Genomic DNA, 26,622 nt, shown 5'->3' on the forward strand with positions numbered 1-26,622 from the left:
TTCTGAGATTTCTGAATTTGATTTTTTTTACAAACAAAACAACAAGCTTTACAATATATTTGGCCAATGAAATGCAAAGATTTAAAACCAATGCAGAAATCTGTTGGATACTTTTATCTGGGGAACACATTTTCTAAAACAGAAGTTTTATTGTTTCAGTCAGCGAGGCGCAGAAAGGGAATCAAAAGAGTAAAAATAATACTAAACAAATTTAAATGAAAATAATATATAAATTTTAATGATAAAACTATGCGATAAAACAGTTATAATATGTAATGCTCGTGTGTTACAAGGATATATCAGAGCTAGGGGTACATCTCGGTATTTTTCTCTGCACATATCTGTCTCGGCCTACCGGCCTCGACGATATGTGCAGAGAAAAATACCCTCGATGTACCCCTAGCTCTGATATATCCTGGTAACACACTCCCACACATACTATAACTATTAGATATAGATGCGTCCTTTTGATTAAAATCCTTTTGATTGCATGATCATATTTACGCTCAACTCGACCTGACTCGAGCACAGGTGCTAGACACATAACCGAATATTTTACTCGTAGGCATATATATGTATATATGAGATCATATATATACATATATAGGCCTAAAAGTAAAATATTTGATTATGTGTCTAGCACCTGTGGACTCCGAAAATAACCTGCGCATGCGCAAGAGTAACACTAATGTACTCTCGCTTTACCGAATCGAACGCACTCCGAGGAAAAAGTGTTTAATTACTTTTATGTCTTAAAATCACACAGTTTTTAGAATACCTATGCAACACAAAAAGCTGATTTTAAAAGTTCAATTTTGTGGGGTTAGCAGGGTTTATTGCTACGATGATATATGAATTTACAATTAACTTAAAATGCAGCGATGTGTAACTTCAGGTATTCCAACGTATCAAATTTGTTTATTTTTGTTCGGTATTTCCAGTTTTAAACACTATTTATGGAAACTACTTGGTTTTACCCGATCTAATTTTAAACATTACTCCTTATGGTAAAACAGTAATCATTCTTCGAAAGGTAAGATTAATTTATATTACTTTATCAACTGCATTGAACACTGTTGAAGTCAACAGAAAACTCTTCAGATCATACAGCACATTTATGCTGTTTAATTTTTCAGCTTGAATATTTCGACTAGGTCTAGGGTGGTTCCAATACTCTCGCTGTATTGTTTAAGGACAAGTCACAGCTGAAATAGTTTAGCATTATTACAATACACAATCGGTATTGAAATTGTGTTTCAAATACATGTGCTCATTAGATAAATTCTCAATATCTATGTGAAAATAGGGTTGTACTTTGTATGACTGCAACACTGTGAGTTGCTCTAATTAGTGACAAATGACCGAAACAATAGGAATTCGTACGTGACTTGGATAGACAAAACGACAGTGAGGTAACAATATATTCTTTTAATTGTTTTAATTTATGAGTTGTAAGCTACAATGTAGAATACCCATTTTATGGAAATCAAACTGGAAGTTAGAAAAAAAATTAATTAGGTCATGAGTCATCATATACCTGTCAAAATTTGTCGTTAGTTTTCACGAGCTGCCAAAATTATTTTTATCTCTCTATTCTGCAAATGCATTGTTTTTGTATGTATCTTGGTCGGATATTGTAGTTTGTAACTTACTTTACATTCCACATTAATATTTGTGCTTGAAATTGCTTTTTTTGAGCTCACCGAAGTCACCTATGAATTTCTATTGTTTTAGTTTATTCTCTGTTATGACGGTACCAAATTTCAATATAAAGGTATAAGTATTGTTTTATATATTTATACACGAGCATTTTTGTGTTTTACATGCCATGCCTTTTTGTTTCCATTACGTGTGTAAGAGATTCACCTGGAGGGGATTACTTTTATTTACACTGTCCCGTGTCTTTGGAACATGGTGGGGGTAAGAGTGAGGTTGGGTGCGCACCATAAACCGGTTTAAGCTCCCCAGTGGTGTTTTTGCCACTGACCGTTCCAAGGCGGTGCCCCACTGTGTTCCTTTGTTTGTTCGTTTTGTCCTGATGTGTTGGCTTTGTGCGTGTGTGTGTGTTCCTTTGTTTGTTCGTTTTGTCCTAATGTGTTGGCTGTGTGTGTGTGTGTGTGTGTGTGTGTGTGTGTGTGGTGCACGCGTGTGCGTGCTGTGGGTTTCGTTTTGAGGAGGCTGCGTTTTTGGTGCGTGGCATTCCCTGTTTGATATTTGTCTTTGTTTTTTGTTCCCTTCTGGTAGACAAAGGAAACTATTTGGCTGAATCATAACATAATGGTTTTTGGAAAGAACTGAATATTCTTTGTTGTTTTTTTTGTTATTCACCGGAAATTCAAAACGTGACATCAGCTGAATCACCTCTTGGATTAGTCAAAATAATTCGACGTTCAGATTGTTTTATATTTGTTTATGGCAATCTAAACTGCGAGTGGGGATATTCCCCATATGAAAAAAAAAATACTCAATTTTTCATAGGATCACGTCAAATTAGTTGGATATGGTGCTTGCTTGAACATTCCGGCTTTGGTGGTTCCGATACTGCGGCCGAGTTGATATGTTGCCTGATTTTTGTGGGCAGCGAAGCGTGACCACAGATTTACCATACCACAAATTTACGGTCAAAATTCTTATCCGAAACCGAAGAACAAGTAGTTCCATGTCCTCCATATATTTTACGTAATTCAAGTCTGTTAAACTTTCAGAAAGCTTCTGAGATTCAACTTTATCAAAAAATGCACTGCTTAAGTACAAATTTGTCGTAATCTATATTTTATAACAAAAACAACGCGCATGAAAATGAGCATGCTTGCTTTGATCACATGACCAAAACAATTCTTTATCGCGTGACCAAAATAAACTATAAATAATCTACAAAAATAGTATAGTATAGTACTTCTATTCAGCAGTATCCGCGTTGATCTATAATTGGTATTAAAACCAAGTTGCGTCTTTTGTAAACGTTTTAAATTAAAACTTAGTTTCTGCTAGAAATGTTAATCGAAATTTTATTATTATAACAACACCAAAGAGCTTGTTTTGGTCACATGATCAGAAAACATCTAACTAGCACGGCGTGCGTTTTATTTTCGGATAAAATTTCGCCCGTGTATCCGCTGAACTGCGTAGAATAGAAATAGGTTTATGGAAAGATATATTACATGAAATCAACAGATGAGGTATTATCCTATTTATTTTTTTAAAGAGAAAGATACGATCATTTCATAATATTTACGTAAATAATTTTTTATTTGCACGACTTAAAAAGGAAAATAATTGCAGCCGTAACGGAGGGGGCGAAAAATTCGTACCTGTTTCCCGAAAATACGAACGTTTACACTTCAATTTGATTTAATAAATTAAAAAAATTACGTTCCAGCTGGTGTTTGTAATTGACATATCATTAAAGGATATAATTAATTCGAAAGAAACATTATTTTTAACAAATTCGCCTTTCAATCGCCGCTATATTTGCGGTGTTTTCGTCCCCAAATATTTCACGTTCTGGCGTACGATTTCTTCTCGGATAATTATACAATAGCGGGCCGGCTTAAGCAGAACTCTATTACACATATGTTGAATGGACTCCATGATCCCAAAGGACCAGAAATGTAACAACACTAAAAGATGCATATTGTCATGATTATGAAGCGTATTATATTAATCTACAGCTGAAAAAATGATTGAATGCGACCCAAAGATCATGATGTGTGCTGATATTGGAGAGAGTAGTAGTTGTTTTGGTTGTTTTAAAATTGAATAAAACATTTAATTTCATTGTAAATATTCTTTTATGGTTGCTTTTAGTTTCAGAACTATTCTGAAGTGTCTTTTATCTATGTATTTTATGTATAATATATTCATAGCCTGCTATTACCAAGATGAGATCTCATTTGAAAAAAAAAGAATAAATAATCACCTGTCAATGTCACAGGGGCCTGAACATGGAAACCCGTTTCTGATCAATAACATGAGGACCACTTGACACAGAATGTTGAAATTTCATAGGATGATTGGACATGTTGAGTAGATGACCCCTATTGATTTTTGAATCACTTGATCAAAAGTTAAGGTCACAGGAACCAGAACTTTAAAAACAGTTTCCAACCAGTAACTTTAGAATCATTTGACCCAGAACCTTCAATCACGATGATAGGAGTTACAAAGCCGATGACCCTTAATGTTCTGGGGTCACTTGGCTTAAGGGAAAGGTCACAGAGGCATGAAGATGGAAAAACTCTTTCTGGATCAATAACTTGAGAATCACTTGACCCAGAATGTTGAAACTTCATTGGATGAGTGGACATGCAGAGTAGATGACCCCTATTGATTTTGGACTCACTCGATCAAAGATCAAGGTCACAGAGACCTAAACATGGAACACGGTTTACTTGAGAACCATTTGACCCAGAATTTTGTAACTTCATAGGGTGACTGGACATGCCAAGTAGATGATCTCTATTTCATATATTAGTGTCTCTTTGTCTTTCGCTCCTATCCTCTATTGACTTCTTGCCTATTACGACTATGCATTGGGTACTAGGGAGACATGGGCATCTTCTTATTTGAAATTTAATTACCCTCATTCGAAGGAGGGGGCCCGGGTATATTTTAAATATTAATGTTTGATGATGGATGTTGGTCGGTCTGTAGACAAATCAGTGTCCGGATGATAACTGGAGAACGCTTGGGCCTAGGATCATGAGATCGGGAGAATTGTCATGACCAGCAAATGACCCTTATTGGTTTTGAGTTCAGTACGTCAAAGGTCAATGTCACATTGACAATAGAATATTTTTTGCCAGAAAACTAGATTATGCTTTGGTCTAAGATCACATTTGATACGGAGGTCATTTAAGACTGGTAAATGACCCACCCATTATTATAATACGTTAAATGTCCAGTAGGCAGTGACCAAATAATTTCTGTTCCTTGTCAGTTAATTCATGCAAGTGTTCTACAAGATCTTGTTATAACTAGAATCTCCAAACAACACATAATTATCAATTAGTCCTTGACCTTTGCTCACATTTACTGTTATTCCCCTTGTTCCAGTAAAAGCAGGGTGTTTCCCATTGATTTGTTGAAAAAATGCTTATAATTCAAAAAAGGTTTTGAGCAAAAATAACCAATACTCACAAAATTTTCAATAAGCACAGGAGCTTTGCTCATATATTATTTTATCCCCTTTTACAGAGTAAAAGCAGAGTTTTATCCCTTGATTTGGTAAAAGAAAGGTTGAAAATGCTTATTAATCAAAAGTAGTTTAACTAGAATCACCAAACTTAAGCTAACTGTTCATGCCCATTACCAGAAGCTGTCAATCGCTGCCCACATCAGTCATCTCAGTGCTTTGATTAAATTTCTCGTCTGGCAGTTTGGTTTCTGTAATATGCAGGCTCCATAACCAGAGAACCCCTAGCTAAGTTGTAGTTTGTTTAGTTCTTCCCTTTGTATTTTCGTCTCGGGCAAGGCTATTAATTTAGCTAGTGACCATATGCCGCTTTACACGGAACTGCACTCTGTACATCACTGAATGTTTCAATGTGCACCGCCGTATGAATGCATCTGTTGATGCCTCTAAATTATTTTCTGGTACTTATAACATGTGTAAATGTTGAGGTCTGCTCAACCCGGTGCTAGAGGGCATGGACGATAGCTTGCATTCCCACTACCTCTATGAACATGCTCACTCAAACCGATTTTCGTTCATGTCGTGTTGAGCGACTGGAGGATTTCCATCACTTTTTCATTTTATGCAGTTTAGGGCTTTTACAAAATATGAAACAAAAAGTCTATCTAAATTTGTAAAATGATAATTTTTGGGCTATTTATGTTATATTAATTCATATGTATGCATACTATTTTGTTAGACGTATTTGTGTCTTTGCCACTTTTAAATATAATGAATAAAACTGAGTTGAAAACTTTCGAGAATGAACTAATACAGTAGGCCTAGTTGTAGGTATGATTATAGTTAGCCTTACTCACTTGGCTTACCGGGATGACAGCATAAATCAAAAATTATCGAGCAGTCCCGAAACGTCCTATCTATTTTGACAAGATTGCAATGATTGCAGATTTGTTTTTTTTTTCTCACCGTATAATCTAACTAAAGTACAGTAATTATTGAGTCGGCTAAACGCTGTCAAGCGTTTGACGAGTCCTTGCTATCGCACGATTTCTCATTCTTAAATGGCCTCACAACACAGCGAAGTGATGTAGTTCCATTAGATTGTCTCTAATTTCAAAGAGTTCATTGATCGAATGAAGTTCATTTATGTCAATCCTATTTGCTATGACCAATATACGATGTAATCTGTCATATTTATGACTTGTAATTGTGCAATACTCGAATAAAGCCACGTATTTTCTTCCGCGGTAACTCATTAAGCATAAACACGCATAACGATTCTGCGGGATTTGGTAATACATTTGCGCATATGATTATGGTGACGAATTTTATGCCCTTTTGTCACAAAATAGCAAATATGATGTTCACAAATTCAAATAAAAACTGCATATTAACTCATTAGCCAAATTACCCATTTGTTACCCTGTCCGTTTCAAAAAATAATCTTTAAAATCATTGCGTAAATAACAAATTTATTGCACTGTGCATTTTATGAATTGCGCAGACTTACAAAGCTTGCGTAACATCCAGCGAAAGACAAAATATAGTTCCAGAACATACTGCTAGTATTTTATGGAGTGGATACCTCTGAAAGCATTTGAATGTCTCTTATCAAAGAGTTTACCACATCGATGAAATTAAATTATGACAGCTTCATTTTAAATGACCGGAATAAGATATGTGCAGTACGTTAATTCTTCCGCGAGACTTTGCGGATGAATCCTAACTACATTCTGGACACTTGTCGGCGAACACGCGTGACCTGTTTATAACAACGCTTCTACGACTTTGCGTGGGTTGAATTTTGCAGTCAGTAAACGGATAAATTATCGGAAGAAGAAGCTCTTACTGGTTTGTTTAGTTACTACTGATACTAAAAATGATTTTATTTCTTATTTTTCGAGAAATAAAAAATCGGCGAACATTAAATTGTATTTTCTTGTAGTTTTTGAAATCGAAAGTAGATCGTCTATGTTTAGCTGCTTTGACGAAACGAAAACAACGTTTTATGAAAAGATTTAAATAAGAGGTAATTTAACCGTAAACTTCAATGTCAGATACTGCCAATTGCTGCTAAATGTCTTCGTATCATCACAATTTGTAAAATATATTGTTGAAACTGGAGAAAAGTGTAATCGTATCCGGATATAATATTTTGGGTAAATATCGAGCTGTGTTATGAAATTTTAACATTTAAGTAACATACATGATAGATATTATTGTAACAGAAATGATTCTAGAATTTATTTTTATTACACCTACATATAATCTATATCAGACTCATATTCTAGTCCTGAGGCATGATCTGAAAGTAAAAAGATGAAGTGACAGTCATACTTTGGATATTGTAATACTAGAAAGAATCTAGGTAATATTTAGAAATTGAAACAGAAGATTTTCAGTTAAAATCGCACCAAAGGCTGTATCAAGGGTCTACATATTCAAAAATTTCTTGTGGTAATACCCCAAACCCTACTTGCAGGAGGGGATATCCTCCCACACCCTTCCCCCATATTGCCACTTTACAGTTTGATACATTTGCCCTTTTACCACCTGCCGCAATGCCCATTTCAAGATCTGACTGCAATTTAAAGCGGAAAGAAACTCCCCTCCCCACACCCACCCTGCTACCGACCGCGTAAAAATGGCTCAGACATTTTTTCTGCCCAGTCTGGGCCTGGCCTTGTCTGTCTACATGAATCAAAATGGATAATTGAAAGTGGATGGACTTCGGGATAACAGACATGATTTTTAAGGGGTTAACAAGTCTGAAATAGAATAAATGATAGTTTTAACTAAAAAAGAACTGCATTTATTAATATCGGTTACACTATATATTGACACTCAGCAACATTTACATACATGTATCTCTAAACGCAAAAGTAAGTATACTTTAAATTGACATCACTTATAATATGATTGAACAATACCTAACATATGACAAGGCTATCGCCAGGCCCATTATAATATCTGTAAAATATCAGTTCTTCCGTCCATCCGTTACAAATTGTATGTGGCAATCCGCGCTGTAAAATTTTAATATTATAAATTGTCATATTCAAATTTTATCATGTGCGAATATATACCAGCTGATAATTGCCTCTTTTGGCAATGCCGGAGGCAAATGTTTACTGGAAAATATATAAAGTCATGGGCAGTATCTTAGTGTCAGCTGTCAAATTGTAGTTTGTACTTCCAACATTTTTATTTCTGCGAACCACTCTTCAATTTTAGAGAAATATATTGGGTTTAAATTATGAAATACTTGTATAATGTCAATCAAAGTTTTACTAGGCATCGACCGAATGTTCATTTCATTTATTGTAACAAAATCGCTCTTTAGTTGAGGAAAAAAACTAAAATCAAACTGAAACTGGTAGACTATACTGTCAGTACATCAATCATTAGCCGACTCAGGCCCTTCAGGCCTTTGATTGTTCACGCTGTGACGGTGACATGCTTTGGTAATAAAGAGTATGGAATTCATTAGGCATATCGGGACGTCTTTCTTTATGGTATGATATTTTAAAGTGTCCTATTAATTTTATTCTTTTTTTTTTTGTATAGATTTATTTTGTTTTGCTATTAAGCTGTAGGCTCTAAAGGAATAAAAATAAAACTTTGACCTTTCCGTCTTTGAGTGGTAAAGATCGTTGAGTTTTTATCACATTTGCCTAACATTGTTTTGCGTTCGAAATCTCGCTTTGAGGAGTGGGTTGAAGACTAAATTTAATGCGAGGAAGCAGTCCAGCTTAGAAGGTCGGTGGTTCTATCCATAGGCATGCAATAATGGCATGCGCGTAGAGGCACTCCCTCCTGAAACTCTCCATGTGACCTTTAATTCTGTCGTTAATATCTTACAATACATCAAAAATCCAGCACAGTCTTTGTTTATATTTTCGGACGGGTACTTCCAACGATTCTATAGAAAAAAAACTTGTCCCGATTGCTCCAAAGTATACACCAAAAGCTATATGAATACAGTTGCACAACGAAAATTAATCATACTTTCAGTGAGACAAAAGAACCGCATGTGCATAACTCGAAATTTTACATTTATGCTTTTTTTTATGAAACAGTTCCCAGTAGCATGAAGTACATAGTGTTACTGATTATAAATATTGTTTCTGGCGACGATGATAACGATTTTTTTTTGTCGCAAAGGCATCGCTCTACGGTAACATGCGATATACCGAAGGAGAAATATTCTATGGAATTAAAAATGTGTCCTTCGAGCACGTGCACAGAGCGTCAGCCTTTGATTTTTGGAAGAATACGCTTTTTTGTGCTTAATATAACAAGCGTCGACATAACTTGTCCGAACCGCAACGTCTTGCACATCAGTTCAAATGGGGGCAGTGTTGTTTTTAGGGTAACATGCAAAAAAGAAATAGTGTAGGTAGGTCGAATCTTTTTTTTTATTCCTTCTTTTTTATTTTTAGACGTTTTGGAAATTATTTTTGCGTTAAAAATGGTTACAAATAAGGAGGTTATGCCTTTAGAGCATCAGTAAGTTGATTTTTAACATCACTGACCATATTTAAAGCATACAAACTGCAGTTTTGCAACTTTTTGTTAAAAGGTTGAAACAAATATTCTCCAGGGCCAAAAAAAAACATTGTAGGTCGGGCCAAAACTTTAGGATAGGTCGGGAAACCAGAAATAAACAATTTTTACGCCTTATCCCAAAATTTACCTTTAAAATGATACAGAATCGATGCTGTCATTAGACAGTGTTCTTTTCAAATCTTATGTGATGAGTTAATATAAATTTGGATCGATTCCCGATTGAGGCAGTGCCTTATTTCGTATTACTCCTGTAGCTAAGTTTTTATTTACGGTTACTTGGAAAGTGAAGCACTTTCTAGTGACATGATAATTAAATACATGAAATATTGCTGAAAATAGTTTTTCTTAAAGAACAAATACATTATGATAAATGATATTAGTTGAAGAAGTAAAATATCTCTCGTTTTATTAAACCATAAATTGATAAACAGCCATGTTTAACGACACATCCAAATACTTCCAGCCCTGTCATCTCTTGCATTATTTCCATCGACCTGGGGGATTCTTGAGGGAAATGGTCCCTTTTTAGCCCACCATCATCAGATGGTGGGCTATTCAAATCACTCTGCGTCCGTGGTCCGTCCGTCATTCCGTCCGTCCGTCTGTTAACAATTTTTCGTTATCGCATCTCCTCAGAAACCACTGGGGGGATTTTGACCAAACTTTGTCAGAATGATGTATTGGTACCCTAGTTGTGTCCCCCTGAAAATCAGACTGGTTCAACAATTATTTAGTAAGTTATGGCCCTTTGTTTATTTCTATAATTTACATAGATTTATATAGGGAAAAACTTCGAAAATCTCCTTGTCCAAAACCACAGAGCCTAGGGCTTTGATATTTGGTATGAAGCATCATCTAGTGGTCCTCTACCAAGATGATTCAGATTATTTCCCTGGGGTCTGATATGGCCCCGCCTTGGGGGTCAAATGGTTTATATAGACTTATATAGGGAAAAACTTTGAAAAACCTCTTGTCCAAAACCACAGGGCCTAGGGCTTTGATATTGTGTATGTGACATCATCTAGTGGTCTTCTACTAAGATTGTTCAAATTATCCCCCTAGGGTCAAATATGGCCCCGCCCCGGTGGTCACATGGTTTTCATAAACTCATATAGGGATAAACTTTGAAAATCTTCTTGTCAAAACCACAAAGCCTAGGGCTTTGATATTTGTAATGTAGCATCATCTAGTGGTTCTCTACCAAGTTTGTTAAAATTATCACCCTAGGGTCAAATATGGCCGCTCAATCCAGGGGTCATGGGTTCGAGCCCCACTGGGGTCACGACAATGACTTCTCATATGACACCAGTACTGGTTTTTCCAGGAAGCGGACTCGAGAGTGGTTCCAATAAGCTTGAAGCTTTCATCACAATCGAGCTAAAACAAATTAGTTTAAACTAAATATGGCCCCGCACTGGGGGTCACATGGTTCATATAGACTTATATAGGGAAAAACTTTTAAAAATTTCTTGTCAATAACCTACAACATTCAAATTTGGACCACATGTATGGTTTTGAGTGGCAAGATGAACCTTGACATGAGTTGACCTTGATTTTGACCTAGTGACCTACTTTCACATTTCTGTAGCTACAACCTTCAAATTTGGACCACATGCATAGTTTTGTGCACTGAAAAAAACTTTGACCTTGGCATTGACCTAGTGACCTACTTTCACATTTTTGAAGGTACAGGCTTCAAATTTGGACCACATGCATAGTTTTGTGTTATTAAATGAAATTTGACCTTGATTTTGACCCAGTGACCTACTTTCACATTTCTCAAGCTACAGCCTTCAAATATGGACCACATGCATGGTTTTATGTATCGAAACAAACTTTGACCTTTACATTGACCTAGTGACCTACTTTCACGTTTTTGAAGGTATAGGCTTCAAATTTGGACCACATGCATAGTTTTGTTTTCCGAAATAAAATTTGACCTTGATTTTGACCTAGTGACCTACTTTCACATTTCTCAAGCTACAGCCTTCAAATTTGGACCACATGCATAGTTTTGTATACCGAAACAAAATTTGACCTTTACATTCACCTAGTGACCTACTTTCACATTTCTCAAGCTACAGCCTTCAAATTTGGACCACTTGCATAGTTTTGTGTACCAAAGAACTTTGACCTTAAGATTGACCTAGTGACCTACTTTTACATTTTTGAAGGTACAGGCTTCAAATTTGGACCACATACATAGATTTGTGTTCTAAAGTGAAATTTGACCTTGATTTTGACCTAGTGACCTACTTTTACATTTCTCAAGCTACAGCCTTCAAATTTGGACCACTTGCATAGTTTTGTGTATGGAAATAAACTTTGACCTTAAGATTGACCTAATGACCTACTTTCAAATTTCTCAAACTACATGCATTGTTTTGTGTACAAAGAACTTTGTCCTTGAAATTGGTGTAGTGACCTACTTTCACATTTCTCAAGCTACAGCTTTCGGATTTGGACCACACGCACAGTGTTGTGTACGGAAATGATATTTGACCTTGAGCTAGTCAATAAGTCTTGAAATTTGGAACTCTCAAAAATGGCACATTGGTGGGCGCCAAGATCACTCTGTGATCTCTTGTTAAACGGATACCCCCTTAACTGAATACACAAAAATATTCCTTTGAAGTTAACAAAAAATGTAATATTTTCTGAGCATTCCTGAGGAGAGAAAGCAAATGAACATAGAGTTAAAAAACATGTCGTTTGAACAAACTAAGTACTGTCACTATATCCTTCATGCTACTACTGTGTTTCCCACCCAACTAGAGGTGTACTGGTCAGGAACCCAGGCAATCCTTGCGTGTATCAGTGCTATACACTGGGCACGTTAAAGAACCAGGCTGTCTATTCGAAATGAGCTAGGCTAAGTTAGCCGGACAAGCCTGTATCTGACTTCTGATCTCTCTGTCGTGGGGGCTTTGTCTCACTCTGTCCCTCTGGTCAGATCGCTCTGTGTCTGTACTAGTAGAGGATGAATTATGCGCCCTGTGTGGCTGCATTGGAACTATGTAAAGCGCCTTTGAACGTGAAATTGATCATGAAAAGGGCGCTATATAAATCTGGTATAATAAATAATAAATAAATAAATAAATATTGGATACTATTTATAGATTTTTAAAGTTCGAACTTTACTACTTGACTGATTCCTTTTTTTTCCCTAATTTTATTGTTTTTTTTTCTTCAGTTATTAGATTGAAAGATGTTTGAAGCGAAACGATTTGTTTCTCTAAAACTGGATTGCTATTCACAAAATGAACAATCTTGATATTAATGAATGATAATGAATGCACTAAATTTTACCAGTAAATATTACATGTTGTGTGCTCCAAGCAGTCATTCATGTGATAATGGACAACTTTACCTGGCTAATATTAACAATTTTTAAGTTTTATTAGACTAATGGATGAATTGATTACATAAAAAAGAGATTAATTATTTTATCTTATACTTATATATACGAAATATTCATTTATACGAGACTAGAAATAAAGAAATGAGAGCACTTTTCCGGGTATTTATTGAACACCCCTCGTTAGTGTAGGCTATAAGGCTGAAAATATGGCCGAATTGTGCACTTTTTAGAAGAGTTTTGATCTTTATCTAATACAATACTACTATCTATAACGGAACACTTTAGATGTAGAACCCACCTCTACCAAGCCTTTTATGGTAAATAAAAAGGGTCAGAGTTATGCCCCTTGAAATCATTTATAAAAGGTATTAGTATACAACACCCACCATATACTTTTTTTTATGAAATACAAATTCCCAACATTTTATGCGAAATGTATGTCGGAGGAAATTATTAATCAGTCTTGGGGCTAAAAATTGAAATAGATATGCATATATGAGAGTTACGGCCCTTGAATTTGTAAAATTATAGAAAAATTGGACAACACGTATAATGGTATATTTAAAGTTTGATTTTTGAATAGTTTTGTTTAGCTATCTTTCAGAAAACGATGTTGTAAGTAGTAAATGACATGTTAATTAGTTGTGAAGCCCTATTTTTATGCCCCTTGTTCTAAGAAGGAGGAGTTTATTGTTTTCAGAAGTCAGTCGGTCTGTCTGTCGGTCTTTTATTATGTTGAACAATCGGTTTCCGGATGATAACTCAAGAACGCTTAAACCTAGGATCATGAAATTTGATAGGGAAGTTGGTCATAACCAGCATATTTATTTTTATTGATTTTGAGGTCAGTAGGTCAAAGGTCAAGGCACAGTGACCGGGAATAATTAAACAGTTTCTTGACGATAATTTGGAAACGCTTGGTCCTAGAATCATGAAACTTAAAAGAAAGGTCGATCATGACTAGCAGATAACTTTTATTGATTTTGATGTCAGTAGGTCAAAGGGCAAGGTCACATTGACGAAGAACTGGTCTACAGTTTCCAGATGATAACTCAAGAATGCTTGTGCATAGGATTATGAAAGTCGATAAGAAGGTTGGTCATGACCAGCAAATGATCTCTATCGACTTTTAGGTCACTTTGTCAATGGTTAAAGTCACAGTGACCCGAAACATTTAAACAGCTTCTGGACAAAACTTGGAAACGCTTAGACCTAGAATCACGAAACTTAAGAGAAAGGTTGATCATGACCAGTGGATGACCACTACTGATACTGAGGTCAGTAGGTCAAAGGTCAAGGTCAAATTGGCGAAGAACAGGTATACCATTTCCAGATGATATCTCAAGGATGTTTTGGCACAGGATTTTGAAAGTTGATAAGGAGATTTGGCACGATCAGCATATGATCTCTGTCGATGTTGAGATCAGTAGGTCAAGATCACAGGGATCCAGACGGTCAAACAGTTTCTGGACGATAACTTGAGAACCCTTAGGCCTAGAATCACGAAACTTTATCGGGTGATCATGACCAATAGATGACTCCTATTCATTTGAGACCAGTAGGTCAAAGGTCAAGTTCACAGCGATCCGGAACAGTTGAAGCGTGAGAACGCTTAGGATTAGAATCACGAAATTAACGAAACTTTTAGGGTGGCTGATCATGACCAGCAGATGACCCCTGTTGATTTGAGATCAGTAGATCAAAGGTAAAACATTGACCCAGAACAGTTAAAATATTTTGTCAAATAACAAGAGAATGCTTTGGTCTAAACTCAGATTTGATCTAGAGGTCATTTATGACTGGTAAATGCCCTTTATTTTGATTTGATGTCAGAACGTCAAACGTTCAGTGCACAATGACCCAATAGGTTCTGTTCTTTGTGCAGTTACTGAATGCATCAAGGGGTGGAGGGGGGCATTTCGTGTTCTACGAGCTTTTTTCAATATTTCAATCTGTCTGTCTGTCCGTTTCTGTACACTGTCTTTGGCTGTCAATGTCCGACACATATCAGATTCTTGCCTTCAGCACCGTTATTTCAGTTTTCTTTCCTTCAGAAATATCTAACAATTTGTTCTCAGGGTCAAGAACAAGATTAAACCTTCAGATCAAGGTCAGATGTCATAAACAAAAATAACCTCTTAGTATCCGCAACGCAAAGTATAAAATGTTATGTTATAAATGAACATGTCAAAACCTTGTCTTCATACATGCATATATTGAGCTTAATATGAAAACGATTGTCATTGGGAATCTACAAAACGAGTCGTCAGGTGATAAGAGGGGATGGGGTTGGGGGGGAGGGGATTGGCCCTTGTATTTATTCACATTTTCATGTTCTTTATATCGACACTTACCGGTGACCGTGGCACAGTGGTTAAGGCGTCCTCCTCGGGATCAGGAGGTCGAAGGGGGATGTTTGTCATGGGACTCGTTCCGAAAAGGCCGGTTCGTGAGCCACGAGCAAGTTAGATGAACGGTTACCGACTTCTGTCCGCCCGGCCCTTCGCAAAGTGCTAGGAGTTTGGAGGCAAATGATACGCACAATAAATGTATCTCATAAACCAAATTGGCTAGCCCTTTTAAGGGGTGATACGATAATAAGCAAGACCTTTACCCTTATCTTTTATAAAATAGACATGATTAAAACATCAGTGCCGTGACCAGCCCTGAAAAAACACGGAGGCAGAATTCTTTCGGAAAAAGAGTTGTAATATAGTTACATATTTGTATTATAATGTGTGTATGAATTATTGTTTTGTAATTGATTTTATTTACTTTTAATGTCCATTCAATGTACATGTATTATATATATATTGCATTTCAATTTTGTCTTCAAGTTAAACGTGTAACCGGCAATTTGCCGGGTCACGTATTATTTTTGCAATGTTGTAAACAACAGCTGTTATATGTGTGCTACAGCACGTTCCTTATTAACAATATCCTTGTATTGTTCATGCTTTATCACGTGCGTTTAAATTCATAATTCGTAACTTTAGTAATATGTTAATTCAGACGTGGTATATATGATGTCTATCTAATCAATATTCTAGCTAGTGCGTGATGTGTAATATCTGCCATGCCACCAAAGTACATAAAAATTATAACTTAAATGCCAATCAAAGATGTTTTACTGTAAGTCCTTTGGACGAGATCTAATTGTGAGATACAGTCTATGTGCTATAAAAATTTGTGTTCTAAGATTCGTTATCCTTTTTCTGTTTTGATTTTATATGAGTAAACATTAAGTAAGAATATAAGTTTTAGTAAACCTTGTAACTGAACTTGTTGTTAGCAACTATACAATTACGGGTGTGACTACGCTATAGTGTTTCATATATGGCTTAGGTACAAACTACGATTTTACAGGTCATCAGTTAATTTAAACATATTTTTCTTCAACCATAGAAATCACGTTGAGTTGTAGCATATGTTAATGCAGGGTTACAGGGGCCCATCCTGAGATTTTGTTTGAAATTCTGCAAGACAAAATGGTGTATTTTTAGTTATTTCAGATAAAAAAATCTCGACAAAACGTTTTAGAAATGTACACACAACTCGTCTGCTAAGTTGCGGTCTTGAAAAGTTTTGACACTATACAATACAACTGTGTTAGTTTCAAGCGATTTCAGACAAATATCTGAGCAAAATGTCACACTACTTGCTTACATAATTGGAGTTCACATAGAGGGTTGTGTTCGGGGTCAAAGCTGTGCATTTTAAACATCCTTCGAATAAAAATGAGGAAATAAGGTTAAAAGGTTTGCACTAGTCGCCTGCATAATTGGGATACAAGTAAAGATAGGATTTCAAGGGTCCTCCCCAAGCGTATTTTGATATTATAAAAGACAAAATGGTGCATTTTAAGACATCTCTGATAAAGAATTTGAGAGAATCAGGTTGAAATGTACACATTTCCCGGCTGCATAAGAGTAGAAAATAGAGATAGGGTCCAAGGTCCTCCCCGCGAAATTTTAACTAGACGGGAAAATAGCACTATATACTAACACGGACTACTTCAAGAGTCAGTGTTCAGTATGACCACAGAGGCAGAAACGGCGAATTACTACCTTCGTTCCTTATTTGAACACTTTCCCAAGAATCTGCGCATTTCGAGTAGTAACAAAGTCGTAAAGCTCGCTTTGACACTTTGCCTTATTTCATATGAACGTCATATTGGCTATCATCTGCATGATTTGTTAATAGTATTTGTCAATATTTACAAATGAATACGTGCATGCTTGCAATAAATACTATTTGTCACGGTCCAGTTGTTTTTGTCATAAGCTTCTGAACATTGTATGAAAAAAATTGCAATGAAATTGTCAACTAAAAAGTTTCAGATCAATCTACTTATGCGTACATTGACATTTTATCCATTTTTGTATTAAATCTAGTTGGCACGGCTCCAATCTTAATCTTTACATGATTTTTTTACAAATTAAGTCAATGATTACATGTTTTACATGAATAATTGCTTAAATCAATAAAGTTCGATACGCTCCAATAATTTTGCAACAAACACCAAACAAATATACGTGCCGCGTCGGCATTTAAAAGACAAATATTTGTACAAGATATTTTTTAATTGAGCAAAAAATAAAAAAGTTATGAAAAGTACAATTAAAATCTCCACTGGTAAAGTTTCCTAAAAATCGGTCTAAATTTTGTAAAATAGTTCATGCAGCAATGGGTTCTACATCAAAATTGTAATGTTATGATACAATACGCAAGAATCATACAAATTTAAAACTCTTCTAAAAAGTGCACAATCATCTGGCTTATAGCCTACACTACGTATAAACAAATAGTACATGACATTGGATGCGCAATCAAGTAATTGTTTTAAAATCCACAGCAAACCATTAAACTGACGAGCCGAGAAAACGACATTTTTCTTGGTTCATTTCAGTTTTGTTGGAAGAAATTTTTCACTAGCCTTTAATTTAGATACTAGTACTACAAACACTAAGTCCGATGTTTTCTTTTCCAGGTTTTTAAAGATGATGATCAGTCATGGCGAGTAAAGACAAAGACTACAGGTTGATCACACTTATAACAGACATTTGTCCTTTGCCTTTGAGAAAGTTTTTCTTAAACTTGGCACAGTCAGACGCTAGTCCAGGCGTACCTTTTACTACACTTGATACTTACATGAAATTTCGCAAATTAGATGTCGAGAAACTTGTGAAGCTTCCACCAAAGTCCATACGGAAAGATCAATTTAACTTGATATATCCGAATGCTGACGAAACAAAATGGGACGTAAGCTTACTATCGAGTCTATTACTTGGACTGTTTGGGAGACAGATGCTAAATGGTGAGGATCAGTTGATAAAAATTATCCGTGAAATTCGCAACAAGCGCCAACACAAGCCGGGAAACATAGTTACAGAAGATAGTGAATTTGACACAGTTTGGAACGATATTGAGACAGCGACTCTAACGCTAGCCCAGATTGTTGGAGGAAGAACGTATGGAGATGAGATAAGGAACCATATAGAAGATGTTAAGATTAACAATCTTCCGAGTCTTGGTGACACACTTAAAACTTGGTACGAGGATATCATTGTTCAACTTAGAAGTGAAATTGAAGAACTCAAAGACACATCCAATAGGTCGCTAGCGATACTTGAGGCAACCACAGTAAAGCGAAAATCTTTCTCAGGTAAAATTGTATTATAATTAACAAATAATCAAGGCCTTCTAGTTGTTTATCGTCTGATTTAACACGGTTCAGAGTTCAGATGCGTAGGAATTGAACCACGAGGGCGTTAGCCCGAGTGGTTAAATACTGAAGCATCTGAACGATGAACCGTGGTAAATTAGACGATAAATAACAAGAAGGCCTTGATTGTTTTCATTCTGACATGCTCATTGATATATTTTAATAGATATTATACTGGACTTCGTTTACGGGAGGAGTAATGTATCGAACGTAATGCGGCAATATGACGTCATAATTGACGTCATAATGTCTCTTACCGGTCCGCGCGTCAACCGTTGTTTATCGCAGAATATATAGAGCTTGATTTTCTTTTTTGCTTAACTGGAAATCAAATCGAGCTATGTTAGAATTATATTTAAGAATGGTGTGTATCATTTATTTTTAATATTACGAATAGCTATAGCTCAATATATGAATAACAGGTTTTATATTCATATTTTTAGTATATCACATAAAATTAGATATGCGAAAATAGCAAAGTATTATGCCAGTATTTCATGATATGTTTTAGCAACAGTGTGTAAAAGTTTCATTCATTTTAAAGATCTTCGAATCGCATCAGTTTGACCTAAAGAGTAAACATTAAAATTGTAGATAGTTTTAGTCGTTTATAGATCTATATAAATTTTAAACTTGGTCTTCCAGTCTGAATCAGTTAACAGGTATGAACAATTAAATGAATCGATGACTCATAAATCAGACTCTTCCGAGACGTTTCATTGAGGCGTGGCCTTGCTACAATGTGCTGAAACCTTTCACGAATGTTGCTTACTATTCATACTATGATTATGTCAATCCTTTTTAGCTCACCTGAGCACGAAGTGCTCAAAGGTGAGCTTTAGTGATCACCCTATGTCCGGCGTCCGTCGTCGTCCGTCGTCCGTCCGTCCGTCCGTCCGTCCGTCCGTCGTCAACAATTTGACTGTTAACACTCTAGAGGTCACATTTTTGACCCAATCTTAATGAAACTTGGTCAGAATGTTACCCTCAATAAAATCTTGGACGAGTTCGATATTGGGTCATCTGGCTGTTGAATGCCAACATGGGTCAAATGACTGATCACTTGAATGACAGTATTAACCCAACATTCGATGCTTAATGGAAAAACGTTTGGCCCAATATTATCATGTTCTGCCTCCCTTACAGTGTGACTTGCTCTATTTGGATTAAGTGTTGAAAAAAAATATCCTCAACAGCATGGGTCTCTGACATGTGAACTGTTCCATCAATAATGGAAGATTGTAGCCATAAAAGCCACTTGTATTCCCTATACATGTAGGCAAGATACCGAAGAGGCATACAGATGAAGTTCTAAAATGAACAGCATAAATGATACATCATAATTATTTAACTTTTGTTTAAAAGAAAATTCACTCAAATAACATGACTGTATTGGCTAGGATTATTGTCAAAATATAATTATATACCCAAACCAAAAATTTACCGTACCCAAAATGAAAAAGATAAAGAGTCAAGATTTTTTAGAAAATAATGAGCCAACTTTGAAAAAAATATTGAGAAAGTATTCAAAGTAATAAGTAAGATCATATAAAAATAGTCTACAACCACCCTGGTGTTTGACGTGTTGTTCTCCCCTCCCATGTTTTATTTTTAAAGTAATAAGTGATCAGTTCAACAGTAAGGCATGATACATAATTAAAACAAGAGGACCATGATGGTCCTGAATCGCTCACCTCTTCCCACATGACCCAGTTTTGAGTATGACATCGTTTTTTCTATTTTTTGACATAGTGACCTAGTTTTTGAGCTCATGTGACCCATTTTTGAACTTGACCTAGATATTATCAAGATAAAAATTCTGACCAATTTTCATGAAGATCCATTGAAAAATATGGTCTCTAGAGAGGTCACAAGGTTTTTCTATTATTTGACCTGTTGACCTAGTTTTCGAAGGTACGTGACCCTGTTTTGAATTTTACCTAGATATAATCAAGGTGAACATTCTCACTAATTTTCATGAAAATCTCATGAAAAATATGGCCTCTAGAGAGGTCACAAGGTTTTTCTATTTTTATACCTACTGGCCTAGTTTTTGACCGCATGTGACCCAGTTTCGAAACTGACCTAGATATCATCAAGGTGAACATTCAGATCAATTTTCATGAAGATCCATTGAAAAATATGGCCTCTAGAGAGGTCAAAAGATTTTAATAATTTTAGACCTACTGACCTAGTTTTTGACCTCAGTTGACCCAGTTTCAAATCTGACCTAGATATCATCAAGATGAACATTCAGACCAACTTTCATACAGGTCCCATGAAAAGTATGGCCTCTAGAGAGGTCACAATGTTTTTTTATTATTTGACCAACTGACCTAGTTTTTTATGGCACGTGACCCAGTTTCAAACTTGAACTAGATATCATCAAGGTGAACATTCTGACCAATTTCTATGGAGATCCATTCACAAGTATGGCCTCTAGAGAGGTCACAAGGTTTTTCTATTTTTAGACCTACTGACCTAGTTTTTGACCGCACATGACCCTGTTTCGAACTTGACCTAGATATCATCAAGATGAACATTCAGACCAATTTCCATACAGATCCCATGAAAAATATGGCCTTTAGAGAGGTCACAAGGTTTTTCTATTATTTGACCTACTGACCTAGTTTTTGAAGGCACGTGACCCACTTTCGAACTCGACCTAGATATCATCAAGGTGAACATTTAGACCAACTTTCATACAGATCCCATGAAAAATATGGCCTCTAGAGAGGTCACAAGGTTTTTCTATTATTTGACCTACTGACCTAGTTTTTGATGGCATGTGACCCACTTTTGAACCTGACCTAGATATCATCAAGGTGAACATTCTGACCAATTTTCATGAAGATCTCATGAAATATATGGCCTCTAGAGAGGTAACAAGGTTTTTCTATTTTTAGACCTACTGACCTAGTTTTTGACCACACGTGACCCAGTTTCGAACTTGGCCTAGATATCAACAAGATGAACATTCAGACCAACTTTCATACAGATCCCATGAAAAATATGGCCCTTAGAGAGGTCACAAGGTTTTTCTATTATCTGACCTACTGACCTAGATTTTGAAGACACGTGACCCAGTTTTGAACTTGACCTAGATATCACCAAGGTGAACGTTCTGACCAATTTTCATGAAGATCTTGTGAAATATATGGCCTCTAGAGAGGTCACAAGGTTTTTCTATTTTTAGACCTACTGACCTAGTTTTTGATAGCACGTGACCCAGTTTCGAACTTGACCTAGATAACATCAAGGTGAACATTCTGACCAAGTTTTATGAAGATCTTGTGAAATATATGGCCTCTAGAGAGGTCACAAGGTTTTTCTATTTTTAGACCTACTGACCTAGTTTTTGAAGGCAAGTGACCCAGTTTCGAACTTGACCTAGATATCATCAAGATGAACATTCTGACCAACTTTCATAAAGATCCCATGAAAAATGTGACCTCTAGAGTGGTCACAAGCAAAAGTTTACGGACGGACGCACGGACGGACGACGGACACCGCGCGATCACAAAAGCTCACCTTGTCACTTTGTGACAGGTGAGCTAAAAAGAAAAAACACAGCAAAAGAAAAACACAACTGTGAATATTATTCAGTCTATTAATAAGCTTATTTAATTTACCTTTCCAGGGTCCTCTTTTGAACGTGGAACTTTTAAAAAGCATTTATTTAGTGATAAATTATGTCGTATCGAATTCTGAAAAGGAAAAATATAGAATCAAAATAATATAATGTTTTAAGCAAGTAATTCGTCAACTACGCCTGAGTTGGTAAGGGTAGAGAGTTAGTGTCTTTTAAAAAGGTGGTTGTTGGTTCAAATCCAACGCCAGAAAGGACATACAGTCACTTCAAGATATATTTTGTGTTGGCAATTAAGGCATTATATTTACAATTAACATTAATCAGCTCTAACTTAAAAGACTGTCAAACATGCACAGGTACAAAATAAGCCATGGATCCATATAAACCAGATGATTAAAGTTTACTTTTATTTCCTAATCCAGCAATAATTGAGCATGTGAGAAGTTGACAGATTGAGATACTGAATTTCTGGGTTGCTTTTGGAGTAAAATCTGACCTAGCTAGTAGTGCAACATATGAATGCTAGATGCTGTTAATAGCCTCAAGTTTGCCCTGTTAAATTTTTATAATGAACTTGTAAATCTTTTAATTTGCACAGAAACAATTAACAGTTATAAGGGGTGCTTATTAAAAAGATACCGACAGAATTATGACAAACAGTGCAGTTCTTGACCAGACTGCACAGATGTGCAGGCTGATCATGATCTACACTGGTCGTACAGGCAGAATCAGTTGTGTCCAGCATGATAAAGGTTAAATGACATATCTTAAGTTTTGTTTACAAATGCAGCAAATCAGATGAGCTGACCTAGATTTGCCCAAAGGTGTGAAGCAATTATCACACCTGTATCAGTCTCACACCTACCTTCCAGCCGTTCCCAGCGTCTTTGTAATATGGAAAATTGTCACAAATCCACTGATAAATTTCACTCAGCGTCATTTTCTTTTTAATAGAACTGTTAATGGCAAAAGTAATTAGATTGGCGTAAGAATATGGTGGTTTTCCTTCTCTCTGACTAGTAGTGTCATTTTCGTCCAATGTGGCGTTTGTATCTAACGGAGAGTGGGGAGATTTTCTCATAGCGAGATTTCCACCCTGAGTCTTTGCATTTATTCCACCTTCCTTTCCAATATGTCCCGACATGGCTCCCCCGACCGTTAAACGGGGGAGCCAATCCATAGCAGTAAGCGAACTCTCCAAGTCGGCCATTTTGTTCGTTTACAAATTCCGCATGATGTGTGACGTCAGGTGCGCTGAAAATTGCCAATTAGCATAAAATGAAAATAAAAAAGATCTGTCAACATCGAATATTTTTCAAGTAGAAATATTCTACTTTAATGACTAGATAATATTTAATTATCATACTTTAACATTTATTCGAAAGCGGCAGGAAAATTGTGGGATTATTTTTTAGCGTATGTGTAAAAACCAAATAACACACTTTAGGCTTCATTGCCCCCAGCAGAGTAACTAAGCAACGGAAAGTGTCCTAGATATACATTCGCGTTTTTACAGGTAAATCGAAAGTAGAGCGTGTAGGCGTTTTCGTGTACATGCACGTTTTCTGATTTTGTTTGAATAATGGATAAAAGTTTTGATTTAAAATATTTTATTTAAATCGATTGAATTATAAAAGAGGCAGGATTGGCATAGATGAAATTAGACTTACTGGTTTCAATATAAGTTCACTGGCGCAATTAAAATTCATTTTCCCAGAGAAATGATTTCTAGAAGTATGAAATAATATATACACATTTCTGCAGATTCAGCAGTTGCTTATTTTTATATATCTATATAGATAGATCTGTTATTCCTATTTTCATTTAATTGGTTACATAAAATTTCTGTGATACGGTAGATCTCGGGGCGGATCTAAGGCGGAATTTTTACGGGAGTCCGAGAGCCGAAAATTGTGAGTAAAATGACTGATATCCTTAGGCTATAAAAATGTACGCTCGCAGGATTTTAAGGATTTTTTTAAATTAAGGACTTACATATAAGTACATCATCGTATTGTCTACATACAATATAAATAGTAATCACAATCACGTAGAGATTTATAGAGGGTGCATGCTGGTTAAATTCGCCCTAAGATAAATATTATTTTATTCATTTTGTTTGGTTTAACGTCGCACCGACACAATTATAGGTCATATGGCGACTTTCCAGCTTTAGATGGTTGAGGAAGACCCCAGGTGCCCCTCCGTGCATTTATTTCATCACGAGGGGGCACCTGGGTAGAACCACCGACCTTCCGTAAAGCCAGCTGGATGTAGGCTACTACATCCGCGTTACCGAAACATGGATATATGTGTTGCAAAATATGGTAATCAAAAGAACACGACAGATGTTCTACGTTTATATGCAGGCACAGTATGATTTCCATTATCTAAGTGTTGCCGAAAATGCTACATAAGGTTGTGTCAAGTTCTGGCAACGCCCGCCTTTATAACACAAGTATTGATCCAGGTATTTTCTTGAAAGCATAAAGGTATATACATTTGTTTTTAGACTCGTTTTTTTTCCTAATCAATGGGTATTTCATATTCTATCTATCTATCTATCTATCTAGATCGATCTTCCGATGAAATGAGTCATAAATAGGGGAAATAGTCAGCAAGACTGTTAAAAGAGGTAAAAGATTGGTTGTTTAGTACAGGTTTGTTAAACATGTTAAAAACAACAATATAGGCTGGGGATAAGATGTGTTGCTGAGGTGAATTGTGGTTGATCTATAACCACTATGTCTAGTGGTTGGGCGATCGAATTGGCCTGGGATAGAATGAAATTTTATCTGAATTTGATGGCAAATGTCGAAGGAATGAGATATTCTGCTTAGTTTTGAATTGGTCTAATATATTCCGGCAAAGGAATAGCGCCAAGCTATTTGCCGGACAAGTATTTGGACGTCAAGCTCCCTCCAACGAAATGATCACATCAGCTATACTTGATATACGTCTGTCCTTATAATCTAGTTCACCAGGCCACCCTTCGTTAGACAACCTGAATCTGATCAATCATTGTTGTGTATGGGGACCAAATCGGCGAGCAGTACTCCAGCTGGGGACAAACAAGTGTCTTGTTAGTTGTGTACCTAACTTTTTTGTATTACTTTGATGTTTCTTCTTAAAAACCCTAACAGTTATTGGGCATTAATAATAGCCTTTCCTGCCTTTTCACATGGATGACCTGCCGCTTAGAAGCGTTGAACCTCATATACCGCGCATTGATCGTCAGATTTCTAGTTGGTTTAGATCAAGCTGTACATAATAAGGATAGCATAGAAGCAACATATAGCGAAATTTACATTGCACTGCCATCAGTCAACGATCTTACCTTAGAGTGTAACACATGTTTTGGCTAGGCGTTAATGAAGAGAAGAGGACCCAACACAGAACCCTGACTGATTCTGATCTGGCACCATTTATTACCTCATTTCAGGACTAATTGTCAAGAAACTTGTATCAGCATCATGTAAGCGTCCATCCGCTAATTCCATTATAAAGAAACTTTAATATATTTATACTAGAGAGTATTAGGGATCAATTAACGTGCTGCGAACGCCGAGCATGTACATGATTATTTATATATTAATCTACTAGTAGACACGTAGGTAGAAACAGCTGCACGCTTTCACGAGACATAAGGGACAGGCAGGAAGGTATAAGTTGTTTCAGGCACAGGATAGAATCCAGCTGTGTGTCTTTCTGAAAGGTGTTTTATTCCAAGGGCAAAGGGTAAGGTAAATTTGTGATATTTATATTTGTTTTCAGATGTTCTCAAACATTAAGTGACTCACAGTCAGGCTCCGGCTATTGTTAAATAATCAAAGATTATTTTATTTGTTTTAAATTGTTATATAAGGTTAGACAGTACAACAGCTACACATCTGTCAAATTGATGATGATCCATTTATGTAATAGTTTATTATATCAAACCCACACGTTTTATACGTCAAATTGTCAGACAGTGCATATAACTGATGTTAGAGAATTGCTATATATTGCTGTTTTAGAAGAAAAGAGAAAGGATATAGGACAGACCGGCTGTGGGCCGGTTGCCCGCAGAGACTAGGAACTGAGTTTTATAGATATTAAGTTAGGTGTAAGATATGTCACTCGTTAAGATCAGGCATAAGAAATTATATTCAAAGTGAATTACTAAAGTTATGTACAAAATATTCTACTGTGTAAATAAACATCAAAAACGTTCAGACTCGTGTTGTGTTACGTTACACTGT

At 36.1% G+C, this 26,622-nt stretch overlaps 2 protein-coding genes across 2 annotated transcripts; one reads left to right on the top strand and one right to left on the bottom strand.

Annotated features, from left to right (window-relative positions):
* The first annotated feature begins 1,055 nt into the window (after positions 1–1,055).
* LOC128548623 (uncharacterized) lies at positions 1,056–18,746 on the top strand. Its single transcript, XM_053523992.1, has 3 exons — positions 1,056–1,412; positions 1,735–1,774; positions 18,055–18,746. The coding sequence occupies exon 3, from the start codon at positions 18,078–18,080 to the stop codon at positions 18,744–18,746; it is 669 nt and encodes a 222-aa protein (XP_053379967.1). The 5' UTR covers positions 1,056–1,412; positions 1,735–1,774; positions 18,055–18,077.
* A 3,621-nt stretch (positions 18,747–22,367) lies between these two features.
* Positions 22,368–23,605, bottom strand: LOC123526340 (forkhead box protein J3-like). The gene is made up of 2 exons (XM_053522846.1): positions 23,247–23,605; positions 22,368–22,496 (listed from the first exon to the last, which is right to left on the bottom strand). Exons 1-2 carry the CDS (start codon positions 23,589–23,591, stop codon positions 22,413–22,415), a joined length of 429 nt encoding a protein of 142 aa, XP_053378821.1. The 5' UTR covers positions 23,592–23,605; the 3' UTR covers positions 22,368–22,412.
* Positions 23,606–26,622: the final 3,017 nt, after the last annotated feature.

The sequence above is a fragment of the Mercenaria mercenaria genome, chromosome 14 (genome assembly GCF_021730395.1).
Source record: "Mercenaria mercenaria strain notata chromosome 14, MADL_Memer_1, whole genome shotgun sequence".
Taxonomy (NCBI): Eukaryota; Metazoa; Mollusca; class Bivalvia; order Venerida; family Veneridae; genus Mercenaria; species Mercenaria mercenaria.

What these genes read in the sequence shown, in the direction of transcription:
- LOC128548623 (XM_053523992.1), top strand. Translation starts at nt 18,078, where the DNA reads ATGGCGAGTAAAGACAAAGACTACAGGTTGATCACACTTATAACAGAC.
- LOC123526340 (XM_053522846.1), bottom strand. Translation starts at nt 23,591, where the DNA reads ATGGCCGACTTGGAGAGTTCGCTTACTGCTATGGATTGGCTCCCCCGT. An exon ending in ACGCTGGGAACGGCTGGAAG is followed by an intron (nt 22,497 to 23,246) that starts GTAGGTGTGAGA and finishes TTTCCTTTTCAG; the next exon opens with AATTCGATACGACATAATTT.